Source organism: Myodes glareolus, chromosome 13, assembly GCF_982192425.1.
Source record: "Myodes glareolus chromosome 13, mMyoGla1.1, whole genome shotgun sequence".
NCBI classification, from domain to species: Eukaryota; Metazoa; Chordata; class Mammalia; order Rodentia; family Cricetidae; genus Myodes; species Myodes glareolus.
This window is the reverse complement of record NC_142038.1, coordinates 20,124,379-20,144,472: the sequence shown is the minus strand read 5'-3', so window position 1 is coordinate 20,144,472 and position 20,094 is coordinate 20,124,379. Positions and strand designations below refer to the sequence as shown.

General features: G+C 38.4%; 1 protein-coding gene and 1 long non-coding RNA gene across 3 annotated transcripts in view; one reads left to right on the top strand and one right to left on the bottom strand.

Moving 5' to 3' along the window:
* The window catches only part of Mims1 (mitochondrial inner membrane scaffold 1), a 43,632-nt gene that overhangs the window by 8,943 nt on the left and 14,595 nt on the right, over positions 1–20,094 (bottom strand). For both annotated transcript variants that reach the window (XM_048419375.3, XM_048419376.3), the window contains exon 2: positions 2,237–2,749. In XM_048419375.3, coding sequence (XP_048275332.3) covers positions 2,237–2,712 — 476 coding nt within the window. In that variant the 5' untranslated portion in view covers positions 2,713–2,749. The remainder of the gene's footprint in view (positions 1–2,236; positions 2,750–20,094) is intronic.
* On the top strand, positions 2,745–18,748 carry LOC148119975 (uncharacterized). Its single transcript, XR_015734684.1, has 2 exons — positions 2,745–3,647; positions 12,585–18,748. It is a non-coding gene; the product is annotated as an uncharacterized LOC148119975 (long non-coding RNA).

The following is a 20,094-nucleotide window of genomic DNA, read 5'->3' as shown; positions in this document are numbered from 1 at the left end:
AGCCACATATCTGATGGCAGAATTAAATGACCCCAAGAACTGAGTAGCTTCTGTCAAAAAATAGGGCAATTCTGAGGACTTCTACAAATATTAAACATGTATAGAAAATGTCTTTAACAATAAATATAATGCAAAGAAAGAAACAGAACAGTATCAATTACATAAAGAAAACCTGTTACTCTAGAGCGTCAGTGAAGAAGAACACCCAAACCCTTGTTTTCCAGGAAGAGTCGCCTCTTCCCACCACCTTGGGACAGATACTGTAGTTATCTTGGTAGGAGGAAAGATACTCTAAAGGAAGACACCTGTCTTTCTGTATGCAGCTATCAGACTGTTGAGGCAGACAGAGGTCTCCAAGAACTGGAACTACCTCAGGTGTCATTTGCTAAAGGAAAATGCTAGAGCCCTGGAGGCCAGCCAAAGGGGGAGCTTTCTGACTTTGAAGGACAGATGTGAGACAAGACAATGGTGGACAGTGATGGATGAGACCACACTTTGATCAGGATTGATTAGTTGCGACTACCTCTTGTCTTCTGTTTAAACCTAAACCTCACATCAGCACCACAAAAATGGACTCAGGTTTGTGTTTGTGGCTGATGGTGACTGGACTCATGCTGGTCACACTGAATAAATTAGCTTTCTCTGCTTTTTACCATTAGTTGTCTTTTAAAGTAGATTATTAAAGAGGGCAAAGCCTAGGCCCATAATTTGACCCTAAAAACTCCAGTAATAGTATTTTTCATTCAGCAGGCTCATCAGCTTCTCTGTCAAGGGGTGAACTCCTTATACACAACTGTTATATTTTGTTAATGCCTTAACACCAAGCCATTAAACACAAATAAGGCATTAAAAATCAGTGGACTTTGATTAGATGAGTTAACAGGTGTTAACAAGAGTTAACCAGTTAAGGTCACGGCATGTGGCCCTTGAGGACAGAACTGCAGGCAGGTTTCCCTGCTTTCCAGCAGGGTGATGAATACACCTTACCTTAAAAGGCAGGAACTGTAACCAAAAAAAGATGCATTTGAATACTTTACATCGAATAGAATACCAGAGGGTAGGCCCACCAGTCTCACTTCCCATCAGAACAAAATGACTTAGCATGCTATCAATCAGAATGCATAATCAGTCTCAGTCTGATGAGTTCATGTTAGCTAGGCTCTGGCAAAAGAGCCTGTGAATTTTCTACCAATCCTATACACTCACCAAAACAAGTAGTTTTTCACATGTAGAAACACCATAGAAACATGTAAGTACAGAACTCATGGTTCTGCTGCTTTTCTAAAACCTAGTACTTGGGCTGGAAAGATGGCTCAGTGGTTTAAGGTGCTCACTGCTGAGCCAGCCTGAGTTCATCCTCCGAGACCCACAAGGTGGGAGAGACATGCCAACTGCAAGTTACCTTCTGAACTCCACATGCATACCCACCCACTCACCTATCCAACAACAAAGAAATGTAACAAAACAACAAGGACCTTACTTCTGAGTCCTCTTAAACATGCAAAGTTGTCAGCAATGAGACCAGGAAATGGCTCAAAGACCAGAAAACCTATTCAGTTTCGGTGTGGGCTCCACCTCTTATCAGTTGAATTAGTTTATTTCCCCTCACCCAAACTGTTTCCATATTCATACATGGGAAGAACTATATCACTTACCGCATTTGGTTGTTAGAGGAGTAAATGAAGATGGCAGTTAAAAACTGAGCAAAACACTTGCATCCACAAACAAACATTAGATATTCTTAATAAAATGTGGTAATAGCTACAAAAAGTAGTTTTCCTCTGTCAATCAAGGCATGAGACAAAGAAGGGATAGAAAGAGAGAGAGTTCAGTGGTTAACAGAATATGCTGTTCTTGCACAGGACCAGAGTTTGGTTCCCAGTTTGGTTGAGGGCAGCTCACAACCACCTATAACTCCAGCTCTAGAGAAATCTGATCCTCTGGCCTCTATGGGCACCTGCATTCACATGCACATACCCAACACAGACACACATGCATTTTAGAAACATAATAAATCCTTAAAAAGAATTAAGGGCCAGTGAGATGGTTTGGTGGGTAGAGTGGGCACACAGGGTGGAAGGAGAGAACTGACTCCCACCAGCTGTCCTCTGACCGCCATGTGCTTGACTCCCCACCCCCACATACAGATAATAAAATAAAAACTAAGGCTTTCAGCATAAACAAGAAGACTGACATGATAAAATGTGGGCAGGCAGTCAACTAAGCAAAGACTTACTTTATAGCTGCATAGTAAAATGTCCCAAACCAAATACCAGAAGTTACTAGATGCACAGGAATTAAGACTTTTCCATACTGTCTAAAGGTTTTCTTAAACCGTTGATAAAGACTAATAGACTTGTCTTGTAAAGGATCTGGCTCTTCTTTCTTTTCCGATGGAGTTTCTTGAGATGTGGCACTGGAAGATAAAACCCTCTTGGCTAAAATATCCCGCTCCCATCGTTCCTGGTGAAAGACTCCCTGCTGAGGTCGCTGAGCATCTAATTGATTCCTTCGCTTTGCAAGGCACTGCACAGCAGGTAAATGTAACCACTGCTTCCGAAGGTGTGGTGTCCAAACTAGTCTGTATTCATCTCCATGCCAAGGTAATGGTCCTTTTATGCTCCGGTGGTGATCAGAGAGCCTGGTTTTCTGTGGTTCCAAGAATGTCCTGAGTGTCAGCCGAGACATAGTCCGTGGTACATTCCATTGCATTTTGAAGGCTGGTGATGGATTTCAGCTTCTACAGAGACTAGATTTAGAAAAATTATTTTATTATATATAGATTTTCACTTTAAGTCAAACTATTTAAAAATTAACCATAATTCATTAGAAATAATAGGACAGACAAACTGGCACCTAATCTGCAGGAAATGTGGTTAAGTTACATAGTTTTCAGGCACTGGGATTTTAACATAAAACACATTCTTCAAACACAAGAAGTCTGCTTAGCAGGCATCGCAAAGGGTAACACTAACAAGACTCTTCCACTACTAAAAACGGGAGGTTTGCAAGGACTCTTCTGTTGTACAGATGTTTGGGGACATAATTCCATGCACTTTGTTCTCGGACTTTGCCTAAGCCAACAAGTAAAATAATAACTACTTTAACAAGGTTCTTACAAAATTGTGCTATTTCTGGTAGAAAGCAATTCTGTAAATACAATAAATTCATAAGTTAAACTTTGGATATTTATGATTAGTACCATCTATTCTATAAAAGCCTTTAAGCAAGTAATAATAAAGTTCTAAATCACATACATTATTGATGATGGTAAGAAACAGCCTGGTATTTTACCTTCTTTCCCCCTATATCAAGAAAAGAGATAGAGAAGAAAAGATGTCTCATGATTTGACTTGGCATTAGTGTTGATACAGACTGACAAGGTACTTGGGAGACAGGAGGATCACAAGATGGGAGCCAGCCTGGGCTACAAAGAGTGATCCTGTCTAAAGAATTCAAGGGGCCTGAGAAATGGCTCAGCAGTTAAGATTATTTGCTATTTTTCCAGAGGACCTGAATTCAGGTGCCAGCAACTACACCAAGCAGTTTACAGCCCTCTGTAATTCCTGCTCCAGGGGATTCAACACCCTCTTCTGACCACAATACAATCATGACAAGATATTAGCCTCCCCTCCCTCCACTGAAAGGTAAGATATCATTTTAAAAGAATGTGGACTTCAGAAAAAGACAGGGTTTAAACTTAATCAAGAATATTTTGCGGCAAATTATTTAGTCTCTTTAAATACATGTTTTTCAGTAGCAGATGGAATTACAGGAACTACTAATGTATAGTCCTTATTCCATCCCAGCATTTTTAGAAAAGACTTATTTGTAGTTCAGTGTGTATGTGTGTGTCAGACTACCCTAGAGCTGAGCTACAGGCAGTTTTAAGTCATTTCACATGCGTGCTGAAAATGTGTCTTCTGGAAGAGTTGCGACTGCTCTTAATGACTGAATCATCTCTTCAGACCATCTTCCACTCACATATTCCAGGGCTGCCCGGATGTCCTTTAAATACATAGTAGCCCAAGTGGTATATTTTAGCATATAGTAGTATATTTACTGCCCATTCTTCCCTTCCTTCTCATTATTTGCTATTCCTTCCCTTGGGCATCCCCAGAATGTTCTGTTCTCTCTTCGTAAGAATTATAGGTAGAAATGTATGCTCATAGTAACTGTTCTAATTAACTTCAGTTCCGGTGTTTTGTCCTCTGTATTCATGCTCTTGTTAGTGCTCCTCTCTGGTGTTGGAGTCAGTTGTTTCTGAATCATTTTTCTGAACCATTTTTTTTGGGGGGGGGGTGAGGTTTTTTTGTAATCCTTTTCAAGAATGGCATGGGAAAAGTTTTTGCCAGTTATTTCATAGTAATTTTTAGGTTCATTTGTTGGACCACAGGGTTAGGTCACTTGTCACTGCTCACAAGTCTCTGAGTATGTAAATTTTTGTTTGTTTCTAATTATGGAGTCTGGTTGGCACTGACTGCTGCAGTTTCTGCATAATGTAAGACAGTGAAGTGTCTTGTTCAATGTCCTGGAACCGTACTCTTCTGGAGTCTGAGGGCTATATCTCTCCATTTGTTCTTGAGCTTTGATGGCTAGTAGGGGTATTATCTGACCACGCAGGGCTCCGTTTCTGATGTTAGAATGGTATGCTCTGCCCTTGGAATTCTGGCAAGTCTACCTCCATTTTGTGTATCCCTTCTGTGAGGAGCCTTGACTTGAAGCCAAGATTCCTGCTTTGTAAGCACTATTTAGAGCAACAAGTTTCTGGCCAACTTGAACACTTGCCAACTCTTTTGGACTAAACTTTGTCCAGTAGAGCAATGACTCTATATACCTGATTATATTAGGCCTCTTGCTAGTGTGACAGTCTGCATCCTTCAAGTTAACTAAACACTTTTTTCAAAAAGCATATTAATTATTTGGGGCTATGAAAATTTATTTTTTCAGAATCTTACTGGAATAAAACTCTGTTGTGTATGATTGTTTCTTGATCCAAAAGAGCCATGTGCTATAATGACTTATAACCTTAATTGTGCACTAGGAGTTATGTATTAAGTTTTATAAGGCATAAAAATAATCTTTTAATGTCTTTTGAGCTTACTGTTCTTCTCTCCAATAAAATTCAGTGTCTTTCTATGAGTTTAGGATGATGCTTACATAAGGTAAGTATTGCGTCCAGTAACCAAATAGAACTTGGCAACCTTTGTGCATCTTATTTAGGTGTAAGCACCCCTACTGCCCTAATTTTATTTTCTCTTGTTTTTGATTATACGGCTGCCATTTGATGACTGCTGAAGTCCTAAAATTTTTAAGTTGTGTGTGGGCTTAGTTTTTCTTATTAATTCCTCGCCCATCACTTAGCCACTTTCATGATCAACACAGAACACTCGGTGACTAAATAGTTTCCCCCTTTTTCTTCTACTTCTTTTTATAAAAACACGCAATTCCTCAGAGTGTCAACAACAACTGGGTATTTTATCTTTCAAGGTGATTTGGACAGTATATTCCAATTAAAGTTAGATCTCATTGTAGAAGGTTAACATCACTCTGACACTAAAACCAGACAACGATACAACTAGTATCACTGGCCAACAGACAACATTAAACTCCCCTCTGCCCTGCCCAAGTATTGGTAAATCAATTCTATTTACACAACCAAAAGTTCATACAGCCTGCTAGGTGAGATCTACTACTGGGGTGCAATAATGGTTCAACATAACATAATTAAAAGATCGGCTCCTGCACTGAGGCTCTCCACCCGGAGGGGTGAGTGTCTGCCTGCCTGGAAGAAAGGTCCCCGCAAGGGAGTGCAGGGCACCTTCAGCTTCTGCTGCAGGGTCTTTTGTGTTCCACTTGACCCTGCCCTCCCCCTATATTCGCCCTTTTGTCTGCAGGGTCCTTGGACTACCAGGAGTCCCTATTTCTGTGCTGAGAACTTCCATCCAAACAGGAACAGTTCCTGCTCCTGCACTGAGGAGATCCACCCAGAGTCAGTCACAGCAAAGATTGGACCAAGACACCAAGACTCTCCTGGCTGCATTTGAAGAGATGGGCAGGCGCCAAAGCAAGAATTCCTCCAACAATCTGAAAGGCAACATGACATAACCAAAATCCAGGGATCACGCAACAAGAAGAATTGAACACTCTACTCCAGAAGAAATCGACTTTAAACGTAACATTATGAAAGTGTTAGAGTCCCTTAAACAGGATGTGAAAAACTCCCTTAAAGAAATGGATAAGAAGAATAACAAAAAGTTTGAAGAAATGAATAAATCCCTCAAAGATACCCTAGGAAACCAAGAAAAAGCAATCAAACAGGTAATGGAAACTGTTCAAGACTTGAAAAATGAAATGGAGGTAATGAAGAAAACACAAACCGAAGGAAGGCTGGATATGGAAAATCTGAGTAAACTAACAGGAACTACAGAGACAAGTATTACCAACAGAATACAAGAGATAGAAGAAAGAATCTCAGACACTGAAGATACTATAGAGGAAATAAACTCATTGATTAAAGAACAAAACAAATCCAACAAATTCATAACACAAAACATCCAGGAAATCTGGGACACCGTGAAAGGATGAAACCTAAGAATAATAGGAATAGAAGAAGGGGAAGAATTACAGCTCAAAGGCCCAGAAAATATATTCAACAAAATTACAGAAGAAAACTTTCCCATATTCCTATGAAGGTGCAAGAAGCATACAGAACACCAAATAGATTTGATAAAAAAAAGCATCCCCTCGCCATATAATAATCAAAACACAAAACATACAGAATGAAGAACGAATATTAAGAACTGCAAGGGAAAAAGGTCAAGTAACGTATTAAGGGAAACCTATCAGAATTACACCTGACTTCTCAATGGAAACCAGGAAAGCCAGAAGTTCTTGGATAGATGTGCTGCAGACACTAAGAGACCATGGATGCAAGCCCAGACTACTATACCCAGCAAAGCTTGCATTCACCATCAATGGAGAAAACAAGATATTCCAGGACAAAAACAGATTTAAACAATACGTAGCCACAAACCCAACCTTACAAAAATACTAGAAGGAAAATCACAAACCAAGGAAACCAACAACACCTACAATAACATAAGCATCTGAAAACCTTCCACCAGCACAACTCAAAGAAGGGAAACACACACAAACACTACCACCAGAAAAAATAACTGGAGTTAACAACCACTGGTCATTAATATCACTTAATATCAATGGACTCACCTCACCTATAAAAAGGCACAGGTTAAGAGAACGGATACGAAATTGGGATCCAACATTCTGCTGTTTACAAGAAACACACCTCAAACTCAAAGACAGACATTACCTCAGAGTAAACAGTTGGGAAAAGGTTTTCCAATCAAATGGACCAAAGAAACAAGTGGGTGTGGCTATACTAATATTGTTATCAAACTAAAAACAATCAGAAGAGATGGATATGGACACTTTATACTCATAACAGGAACAATTTATCAGGAGGAAGTCTCAATTCTGAATATCTACGTCCCTAATGTAAAAGCTCCCACATATGTAAAAAAAAAATTACTAGAACTCAAAGCATACATCAAACCTCACACGCTAATAGTGGGTGATTTCAACACTCCTCTCTCACCAATGGACAAGTCAACCAGACAGAAACTTAACAGAGAAATAAGAGAACTAACAGATCTAATGAATCGAATGGACTTAACAGACATCTATAGAACATTCCACCCAAACAGAAAAGAATATACATTCTTCTCAGCATCTCATGGAACTTTCTCAAAAATTGATCACATAATTGATGACAAAGCAAACATCCATAGATACAAAGAAATTGTAGTAACCACCTGTGTACTATTGGATCACCATGGAATAAAGTTGGAATTCAACAACAATTCTAACCCCAGGAAGCCTATAAACTCATGGAAACTGAACAGTCAACTACTGAACCACCCCTGGGTCAAGGAAGAAATAAAGAAATTAAAGTCTTCCTTGAACTCAATGAAAATAAAGACACATCATACCCACATCTATGGGACATTACGAAAGCAGTGCTAAGAGGAAAGTTCATAGCACTAAGTGCCCACATAAAGAAAATGGAGAAAGCACACATTAGAGACTTAACAGCACATCTGCAAGCTCTAGAAAAAAAAAAAAGAAGTAGATTCACCCAGGAGGAGTAGAAGACTGAAAATAACCAAACTGAGGGCTGAAATCAACAAAATAGAAACACAGAAAACAATCCAAAGAATCAATGAAACAAAAAGCTGGTTCCTGGAGAAAAATCAACAAGATTGACAAAGCCCTATCCAAACTAATCAAACGGCAGAGAGAGAACATGCAAATTAACAAGTTCAGAAATGAAAAGGGGGACATAACCACAGACACAGAGGAAATTCAGAGAATCATTAGATCTTACTACAAAAGCCTGTATGCCACAAAATTGGAAAATGTGAAAGAAATGGACACTTTTTCAGGTAAGTACAATATACCAAAATTAAATCAAGACCAGGTGGAAAATTTAAATAGACCTGTAGGTCGCGAGGAATTAGAAGCTGTCATCAGAAACTTCCCTGCCAAAAAAAGCCTTGGATCAGATGGTTTCAATGCAGAATTCTACCAGAACTTCCAAGAAGAGCTAATACCTATACTCCTTAATGTGTTTCACAAAATAGAAACAGAAGAGTCATTGCCAAACTCCTTTTATGAAGCTACAGTTACCCTGATACCAAAACCACACAAAGACTTAACCAAGAAGGAGAATTACAGACCAATCTCACTCATGAACATTTATGCAAAAATTCTATAAAATACTGGCAAACTAAATCCAAGAACACATCCAAAAAATTACACATTATGATCAAGTAGGCTTCATCCCAGAGTGGCATGGCTGGTTCAACATATCTATCAATCTATCAACATCTATCAATGTAATCCATCATATAAATAAAGTGAAGGAAAAAAAATATGATCATTTCATTAGATGCTGAAAAAGCATTTGACAAAATTCAATACCCCTTTATGATAAAGGTCTTCGAGAGATTAGAGATACAAGGTTCATTTCTAAATATAATAAAAGCAATATACAGCAAGCCGACAGCTAACATTAAATTAAATGAAGAAAAACTCAAAGCCATTCCACTAAAATCTGGAACAAGAGAAGGCTATCCACTTTCTCCATACCTCTTCAATATAGTGCTTGAAGTTCTAGCAATAGCAATAAGACAGCATAAGGAGATCGAGGGGATTCGAATTGGAAAGGAAGAAGTCAAATCTTCGTTATTTGCAGATGATATGATAGTGGACATAACCAACCCCAAAAACTATAACAAAGAACTCCTACAGCTGATAAACACCTTTAGTAATGTGGCAGAATACAAGATCAACACCCCAAAATCAGTTGCCTTCCTATACACAAAGAACAAAGATACAGAGAGGGAAATCAGAGAAACATCACCTTTCACGATAGCCACAAATAGCATAAAGTATTTTGGGGTAACTATAACCAAGGAAGTGAAAGATCTATTTGACAAGAACTTGAAGTCTTTGAAGAAAGAAACTGAAGAGTATACCAGAAAATGGAAGGATCTCTCATGCTCTTGGATTGGGAGGATCAACATAGTTAAAATGGCAATTCTACCAAAAGCAATCTATGGATTCAATGCAATCCCCATCAAAATCCCAACAAAATTCTTCACAGACCTTGAGAGAACAATAATCAATGTTATATGGAAAAACAAAAACCCAGGATAGTCAAAACAATCCTATACAATAAAAGTATTTCCGGAGGCATTACCATCCCTGACTTCAAACTCTATTACAGAGCTACAGCAATGAAAACTGCTCGATATTGGCACAAAAACAGAAATATTGACCAATGGAATCGAATCGAAGATCCAGGTATTAATCCACAAACCTATGAACAACTGATTTTCGACAAAGGAGCTAAAATTATACAATGGAAGAAAGAAAGCATCTTTCACAAATGGTGCTGGCATAACTGGATGTCAACCTGTAGAAGATGAAAATAGATCCATATCTATCACCACATACAAAACTCAAGTCCAAATGGATTAAAGACCTCAATATTAATCTGACCACACTGAACCTGATAGAAGAGAAAGTGGGAAGTAGTCTACAACTCATGGGTACCGGAGACCACTTCCTACGTAGAACCCCAGTAACATAGACAATAAGAGCAACAATGAATAAATGGGACCTCCTGAAACTCAGAAGCTTCTGTAAAGCAAAGGACACTGTCAGTAAGACAAAAAGGCAACCTACTGGATGGCAGAAGATCTTCACCAACCCCACATCAAAGGTCTGATCTCCAAAATATATAAAGAACAAGAAACTAGACATTAAAACTTCAATTAACCCAATTAAAAAATTGGGTATTGAACTGAACAGAGAATTCTCAACAGAAGAAGTTCAAATGGCCAAAAGACACTTAAGGTCATGCTCAGCCTCCTTAGCAATCAGGGAAATGCAAATCAAAACAACTTTGAGATACCATCTTACACCTGTCAGAATAGCTAAAATCAAAAACACCAATGATAGCCTATGCTGGAGAGGATGTGGAGTAAGGGGAACACTCATCCGTTGTTGGTGGGAATGTAAACTTGTGCAACCACTTTGGAAATCAGTGTGGTGGTTTCTCAGGAAACTGGGAGTCAACCTACCTCAGGACCCAGGAATTGGGGAATATACCCAAGAGATGCCCTATCATGCCACAAAAGCATTTGTTCAACTATGTTCATAGCAGCACTATTTGTAATAGCCAGAACCTGGAAACAACCTAGGTGCCCCTCAATAGAAGAATGGATAAAGAAGGTGTGGCAATATACACTTTAGAGTTTTACTCAGCAGTAAAAAAAAAACGACATCTTGAATTTTGCATGCAAATGGATGGAAATAGAAAACACTTTACTGAGTGAGATAACCCAGACCCAAAAAGATTAATATGGTATGTACTCACTCATAAGTGAATTCTAGCCATAAGTAAAGAACATTGAGCCTATAACTCATGATCCTAGAGAAGCTAAATAAGGTGAACCCAAAGAAAAACATATAGTTATCTTCCTGGATATTGGAAGTAGACAAGATTGCCAGGCAAAAGTTGGGAACATGGGGATGGGGGTAAGGGGAGATGGGGAGAAAGAAGGGGAAGACTGGGGAGAGCTTGGGGGAATGGGATGGTTTAGATGGAGGAAGGGTGGATAGGGGAGCAGGGAAGTAGATATCTTAATTAAGGGAGCCATTTTAGGGTTGGCAAAAGACTTTACTCTAGAGGGGTTCAAGGAGATGTCCCCAGCTTGTTCCTTGAGCAGCAGAGGAGAGGGTGCACGAACTGGCCTTGTCCCATAGCCACACTGATGAATGTCTTGCATATCACCATAGAACCTTCATCCGGCGATGGATGGAGATAGAGACAGAGACCCACATTGGAGCACTAGACTGAGCTCCCAAGGTCCAAATGAAGAGCAGAAGGAGGGAGTACATGAGCAAGGAAGTCAGGACCGTGAGGGCTGCATCCCCATGGAGACAGTGGGACTGATCTAATGGGAGCTCACCAAGGCCAGCTGGACTGGGACTGATGGAGCATGTGATCAAACCGGACTCTGAATGTGGCTGACAAGGAGGGCTGACTGAGAAGCTAAGGATAATGGCACTGGGTTTTGATTCTACTGCATGGACTGGCTTTGTGGGAGCCTAGTCTGTTTGGATGCTCACCCTCCTAGACCTAGATGGAGGGGGGAGGACCTTGGACTTCCCACAGGGCAGGGAACCCTGACTGCTCTTAGGACAGGAGAGGGAAGGGGAGGGGGAGTGGGGAAAGTGGGAGGGAAATGGGAGGAGGTGGAAATTTTTAATAAATAAATAAAGAAAAAAGAAAAAAGTTAAAAAAAGAAAATTAAAAGATCTAACACCACATCAGATTAATGAAAATTGTAATTATCTTTATAGATGTAGAAAAAGCATGTATGCAGTAACTATTCCAAACAGATCAGGTATGGAAGAATACTCAGCACAACTTTTACATGTGACAAACCATACCATAGTAATGACATACTAAAATGAGGAAACCTGAAAGTGTTTCTTTTCACATCTGAACACAAGTGTATTTACTTTTCAATATATCACTTTAGCCAAAGTAATGATGAAATATGTATATGAAGAGAAAAAATTAGCTTTGTTTGCAAATAAAGACTCACAGGATTGGCAAATATAACAAGCTGCAAGATACAAAAAAAAAATAAAGTGTATCATTTTTATTTATGCATTAATAACATGCATTCTTTGGGAATTACACCTAACCGTGACGCAGACCCTGCTTTCCTCTTCCAGTGGATCTCGCCCTCTAACCCACGCCCATTCCATTGTGTCAGCCTTTGATACCAAGACATGCTATCTACCTGGGACCCCATGGCCATACCAGGCTGGGACTAAGGTGGCAATTCATACTATCCCTTCTGTCCTCCACTATGATCTCTCCATTCTTACCTGCAGCTCTCCTCCCACCTCAATTCCATTCACTGAAGGCTCTGGATACAAGTGCTGGGTCCCAAATAAACGCTTATTGTCCTCTATTCTAGGTGCTCGCACACCTTGTGAATTGCGCCTACAAGAAAGGCCTGGACAAATGTACTACGAACTTGAAGAGATCAGAGATGCCTGGCTAGATTATTATATCCAGCAAAACTATCAATCACAAATGATGAAGAAAGAAAAATATTACATGATAAAACCAAATTTAAGCAGTATCTATTTAAAATCCAGCTCTACAAATGGCACTAAAAGGAAAATTTTAGTCTGAAGAGTTTAACCACATTCAAGAAAACAAAGGAATAACTAATCCTAGACCAGTAAATCAAAAGAGGGGAGAAAACCCACATCATAACAAAATAACAGGAATTAAACAAACTTAGCTTATTGATATCTTTCAACAAAAATGCCCTCAATTCTCTAATAAAAAGACAGAGACTAACACTGAATAAAAAGACAGCATTTGTCTTCTGCATTCAATAAAAACACCTTAACACCAAGGAGAGACATCATTTCAGAGTAAAAAGATGGGAAAAGATATTTTCTAAGTAAATAGACCCAAGAGGCAAACCAGAACCAATCAGAAGAGGTAGGGAAGGACACTACATACTACATCAAAGGAAACATCCACCAAGAACATACTGCAATTCTAAACATTAAGGCACCCAATAAAGTGGCCAAACTCATAAAAGAAATGCTGCCATAGTTAAAAATCACGCACGGCTTTCATACTGTGATAGTGGGTGACTTAAATACCTCACTCTCAGCAATATACAAGTCATTCAGATAAAACCTAAATGGAGAAATGCTGGGGTTAAATGAATACCATGAACCCAATGAACCTAGCAGATATTTACATAACATTGCATTCAAACACAAAAGAATTTAACAACTTCTCAACAGTTCATGGAACATTCTCCAGAACAGATCACATACTTGGACACAATACAAGTCTCAACAGATATAAGAAAGTTGAAATATCTTGCATCCTATCTGACCATAATGAATTAAAGTTGGATACCAACATTAGTAGAAACAATAAAAAGTATACAAATTCATGGAAATACTACTGAATATTAAATAAGTTATGACAGAAGTAAAGAAATTGAAAGCAGTTTGGAATTGAATGAAAATGAATATAAAATATACCCAAACCTATGGGACACAATGAAGGGTGTCCTAAGAGACAAGTTCTAGCACTGTGTGCCTACGTAAAAAACTGAAGCGATCTCATATTAACAACTTAACAGCACACATGAGAGCTACAAAACAAAAAGAAATAACACTAAAGAGTAAATAGCAAGAAATATTCAAACAGCTGAAATTAATAAAACAAACACACAGAAATAATTAGTGAAAGGAAGAGTTGGTTCTTTGAGAAAATCAATATTGATGAAGCCAAATTAACTAAAAGATGACCAGAGAAGATCCAAAGAATAAAATTAGAGCTGTAAAGCAAGACATCACAATAGAAACCAAGGAAATTCAGAGATCTTAAAGTACATACTTTAAAAATCTGTACCCAACCAAACTGGAAAACCTAAAATAAATGAATACATTTCTTGACATATAAAACCCACGAAAGTCAAACTAAGATCAGATAGGCAAATTAAACAGACCCATAATCCCCAGTAAAGTACCAGTAATTAAGAACTTTCCAACAAAAGAAAGCTCAGGGTCTAATGGAGTCAGCACAGAATTAAGACCTTCAAAGAATAATTAACACCAATACTACTCAAATTATCCTATAAAATAGAAACTGAAGGAACATTGCCTAATTCTTTTTATGAGGCCACAATTACCCTAATAACTAAACCACACAAAGATTCAACAAAGAAAACTACAGAACAACAACAACAACAAAAAACCAGATGGAAAAATTACTAATAAAATATTTGCAAACCAAATCCAAGAATATATCAAAATAATTATCTACAGTGATCAAAAAGGCTTCATTCCAGAGGTTCAGGAATGGTTCAACACATGTAAATCAATAAACATAAAACATCACATAAAAAGACTAAAGGACAAAAATTATACAATCATCTTGGTAGATGCAGAAAAGACTTTGGACAAAATTCAACATCCCTTTATGAAAAAGTCTTGAAGCCATTATCATTCTAAATCAGTAGTTCTCAACCTGTGGATTGATCAGATACTTACATTACAATTCATAACAGCTGCAAAATTACAGTTATGAAGTAACAATAAAATAATTTTATGGTTGGGGTCACCACAACATGAAGCACTGTATTAAAGGAACACAGCATTAGGAAAGTTGAAAACCACTGACCAAAACAGATAGAAACTCAAAGCAATTCTAGTTAAATCAGGAACAAGACACAGCTATCTACTCTCTCCATATCTATTCCATATAGTACTTGAAGTGTTAGCTAGAGCAATCAGAAAACTGAAGGAGAACAAAGGGATATAGCTAGGAAAGAAAGAAGTCAAAGTATTTTTATCTGCAGATGATATGATTTTATACATAAATGACCCTTAAAACTCTACCGGGAGACTTCTACAGCTAAGAAACACTTCCAGCAATGTAGCAGGATATAAAATTAACACATTAAATCAGTAGCCTCCCCATTTACAAATTACAGACTAAGAAAGAAACAGCAAATAATACCTTTCACAATAACCTCAAGCAACAACAAAACGGATAACTCTAACCAAGCAACTGAAGAACTTGCATAATAAAAACTACCATGTTTCTACATCTGAGAAACAAACACCCTGGCACAGATGGCTCTTTTGGGAGGTCCTGCTATGGAGCACTTGATTAGGGGTTGTGGGATATTGGCTGCATGCTATTTGGAGACAGAATGAATTCACTGCTTCCTAAACTTGGGGAGATGAGTATGACTCTCACTTGTACCTCTGTCATGAGACTAGACACTCAGAGAACCGAGGGGGAGGAGCCAACTGTCATGTACTAGTACCACTCACTAAGCTGAGCAGTACACAGATTTGTCTCATGTGATCAAAAAACAATACAGATACATAATAAGGGCAGATTCAGACAAAAAGAAACCTCTAAATAAGTCACTGTGTTTAAAGAAACATATGTAGGTTTGGGAGAGAGGAAAAATAAAAATAGACATAGATTAATAGAATAATTTAAAGATAATAAAATGAGGTCCCTGAAAAAGAAAGAGTAAGAAAAAATTATAATAAGCCAAATACATAGAGAGTCTGGACTATATATATTATTGTGTTTTCTCTGAATTTTCTGACTGTTAATAAGCTAACTGCTGAGAGACATTTGGTTGTGGGAACTGCTAAGTTAAATCAATCTATATATTTTAAAGGTATCTTGACTTCAAAATAAAGATATATTGCTTTGGAAAAGAGGTGTTGCCTTTGTTTCCACAGAAGATGAGAAGCTGTGAATTCCTTCCAGGTTAAAATGGTTTGGTCAAGGAAGACCTTCTTGAAAGGTCTCTGATGGGAATGATGACCCAGGTGATTCAACATCCACAACAGCATCAAGGATGCTGGCTGTGATGGACAAGTCACACAAAATACTCCAGTCAGGACTTGACTATAATCCTGAATTTTCTCAGGGTACCCCAAAGATTACTAGTACCACATATCAGCAGGAAGTAGTCTACAGAAATATGCCTACATTTGCCCAAAATGGATGATTGTCTTTGTTTAGGGGGTTGGTTATAAATTGTTATTGGTCATAGTAAAACCAACCAACCAAATAAATAAATAAATAAAAGGATGGGGGCTAAACAAAGAAGTTAAAATCAGAGATCTCTTTCTAAAAGAAGAAAGGGGGATATGGTATAGTATAGATGAGGAAAAAGGTTAGATTATTGAATCTACTTTAATCCAAAAAACAATCTCAAAACATTTTACATTGTTATAGATTTTAGCTTATTGATACAAATTTAAAGTTAACTTCGTTATATGTATATTTCTACTCTTGTTTAAGGTATTATGTCTATGCAGCTCATTCAAAAATATAATGTATTTTAAAAATGTAATGAAAAATACAGATTATGCTGGGCGGTTGTGGTGCATGCCTTTAATCCCAGCACTAGGAAGACAGAGGCAGGTGGATCTCTGTGAGTTCGAGGCCAGCCTAGTCTACAATAGCTAGTTCCAGGACAGGCTCCAAAGCTACAGAGAAACCTTGTCTCGAAAAATAAAAAAAAAATACAGATTAATAGTTATCTATAAAAAAACCTTATACTCATGTTAGGAATGTTTTCAAGGTCATACACAGATATACATATGTTTCTTTGTTGCTTGCCGGCTGTTGGGGTACTGGGAGGGACAGAAACCCCAACAAGCCTGCCCTCATGTTACATATGGCACCCACGTGGATAACTGAATTCACAGAAAGCTTGAGAAAGCTTGGAAAAGAATAGAGTACAGCATGTTTTCTTGGTAGCTGCCATTTCTCGGGTCTACTCTGCTTGTTAGACGCAAGCAAACACTCTCATCTAAGAGGCTTCCTGACTCAGCTTTAGCTGCAAAACCCTGCAGCTCATTAAGAGGTCCTGCCACAAAACACTTAAACGGTGTTGATGAAAAGCTGAATGCATGCTTTTTGGTTTTCAGCCATAGCAGGAAAAAAGCTGTGCTGTTTTAAAATGCCAGCTTTCTGGGCCGTCCTGCCACGGCAAACTCTGACTCTTTTAGGCAGGCAGTCCGACTGAATGTGGTCTGTGAGCAGAATGCTACAGCTTGCTTTATGGCAGGGACCTTGAAACACTGTAGAGTTGTGACAATAAAAATGGCTCTGGCGGTACCTCTGCCATGAGGCTGGAAAGCTAAGGAATCGGCTGGATCTAGCTGTCAAAGTCACAGCTCTCCATATTGCTTAGTAAATTAAAGGCTCATGTGGTCAGAAAAAGAGAGATATACAGTAAAGAGAGATTCAAAGAAGAAGAAAACCTCTAAATGTATTACAGTGTGTTAAAAATGTATGCAGGCTAAAGGTTAAAGTTCTTAAAAGTAAAAAAGAAAAAGGGAGTAGTTGGGTGTGGTGGTACACACCTTTAATCCCAATGCCTGGGAGGCAGAGGCATATTGACTTCTGTGACTTCAAGGGGTAGAGGTAGATGGACCTCTGTGACTTCAAGGTGTGGTAGCACACACCTTTAAATCCAATGCCTTGGAGGCAGAGACAGAAGGATCTCTGAGAGTTCAAGGTGTTGTAGCACACACCTTTAATCCCAGCACTTGGGAGGCAGAGACAAGTGGATCTCTGTGAGTTCAAGGACAGCCTGGTCTACAGAGTTATTCCAGGACAAAGATATATACAGAGAACCTGTCTCAAAAAGCCAAAAGTTAAAAGAAAAAATAAAAGAAATAGAGGTTAAAATAAAGCTGTATAAAGATGGAAAATACACATAGAATCTTGATATTGTGTGTTATTATGCTCTCTTTGAATTGTTTGAATGCTGAGGAAGGAGCAGCAGCTGCTAAAAAAGACTTTTGTTTATAAATGCTGATGAACTAACCCAAGATAGGTATTTTGAAAATACCTTGGCTTCAAAACTGAAGTCAAAAGGTATGTTACTTTGGAGAAGAGATTTTGCTTTTGTTTCCACAGAAAATGAGAGGCTGTGGATTCATTCTGAGTTAAGAAAAATCAGGTTCGAAAAAGGAAGACCACCTGAGAAATCTCCGATAGGAACAGATGGCCCAGATGACAGATTTCTTCATCCAGAACAGGTTCAAGACTGCTGTCTGAGATAATCAAGACTCACAGGATACTCCAGCCAGGACTTGATTATAACTCTAAATTTTTTTTAGGTCCCCGTAAGATCATCAGCGCCCCCAACCAGCAGGAAGTAGCCTGATAAACTACACCCACATTCCCAACAAACGGACTATGGGTATTTTCCTTTGTTTAAAAAAAAAAAGAAAGAGGGAAATGGTATGGGAGAATTGTCTGTATTCTGTCAATCATATTTTAATAAAATGCTGATTGGCCAGGCAGGCAGTATAGGTGGGAAAGCCAGACAGGAAGTAGGGGTGGAGCAAAGAGACTGGGAGTATTCTGGGATGCAGGAAACTTCCTCTGCCACTCCTGCGCAGACCACCGAAGAGGCAGCATGTAACTTGCCCAGCTGAAAAAGGTACCAAGTACCAAGTCATATGGCTAACGTAGATAAGGATAGTGGGGTAATATGTGTCATAAGAACTAATAAGTAGCCTGATCTAATGGGCCAATCAGCTTTATAACTTACAGAGATCTCTGTGTGATTACTTTTCTCTCTCTCTCTCTCTCTCTCTCTCTCTCTATATATATATATATATGGTCTTCAAACACTTCAAAGACCTATAGAATATGGCATTTAATATGTTTAATAGCCTAAGGCTTTTTATGAAGAGTGAGACATGCCTGCTCCTGGTAGCACCACTCTACTTCAGAGAAGATGATGGAGTTTGCTTTCTTCATGGCAAAAGCTAGCCATGTGGGCAAAGAAACTGCCCTTGCCTCAATTGCTGACAGTTTCTGTCCAAACTGGACCAGCAGGACACAAAAAAGGCAACTGCCAAACTTTGTCAAGACAAGGTAGAACAGTCCTTCAAAATTCCTTGCTTTCAGGAAAGTCTGTTAGACATGCTAGGCCTATGGGCCAGAGGTGGATACCTCAATGTTACACAGGAACTTTAGGTCCAGACATCTTGAGATTCCTTTGATAGGTAACATTATACCTTTCTGGGGTCTTTGATGGAACTGAAGACTAGATAGTTATAGTTTTCTTTAGTTATAAGATACATAAGGTACATAACTTTGGACTCACAAAGATAGGTAATAAAGTATTTTCTCTAATTTTGCCAAATACAAATAGATTGGATATTACAACTGTAATTCTTACTTGATAACTTTTTTTGTCATATATAATCTAAGTTAAAGTTAAAATCTTCCTTTTTTTAATTAGATAAAAAGGGGAAATGCTGTGGAATAATCCTCTTGTACAGTGTAAAGATTTGTCACTTGAATTGGTTTAACAAAATGCTGATTGGTCAGTAGTCAGGCAAGAAGTTAGACAGGGTGACCAAACTAAGGATGATGGAAGGAGTCACCAGTCAAACACAGGGGGAACAGGAGATGAATGTGCCATGCTAATAAAGGTACTAACACGTGATAGAGCGTAAATAAGGAATATGGGTCAACTTAAAATATAAGTACCAACTAGTAATAAGCCTGAGCTACTAGCCGAGCATTTATAAGTAATATTAAGCCTCCAAGTTAATTATTTTGGAAGTGGCTGCCTGGTATTTGGGAATAGGCCGGAGGAAGAGAAACATTAAACTACGCTCATATGCATAAAATAAACAAATGATGACAAAAATGCCTAGAAGAAACAAGACATAAAGCAGAATGGAACAAAATTGAAATGCTGGAAATAACGTCCTGATATCTATGGCCATCTGATTCTTAACATAGGCACCAAAAATAAACACTGGAGAGAAAAGACAGCCTTTTCAATAAATGGTTAGTGGAGGGGTCTATGAGAAGATTCAAATTTGATATCTTGCTCCTATCTAATACTATCGTATACAAAAATCAAGCAGAACTAGACT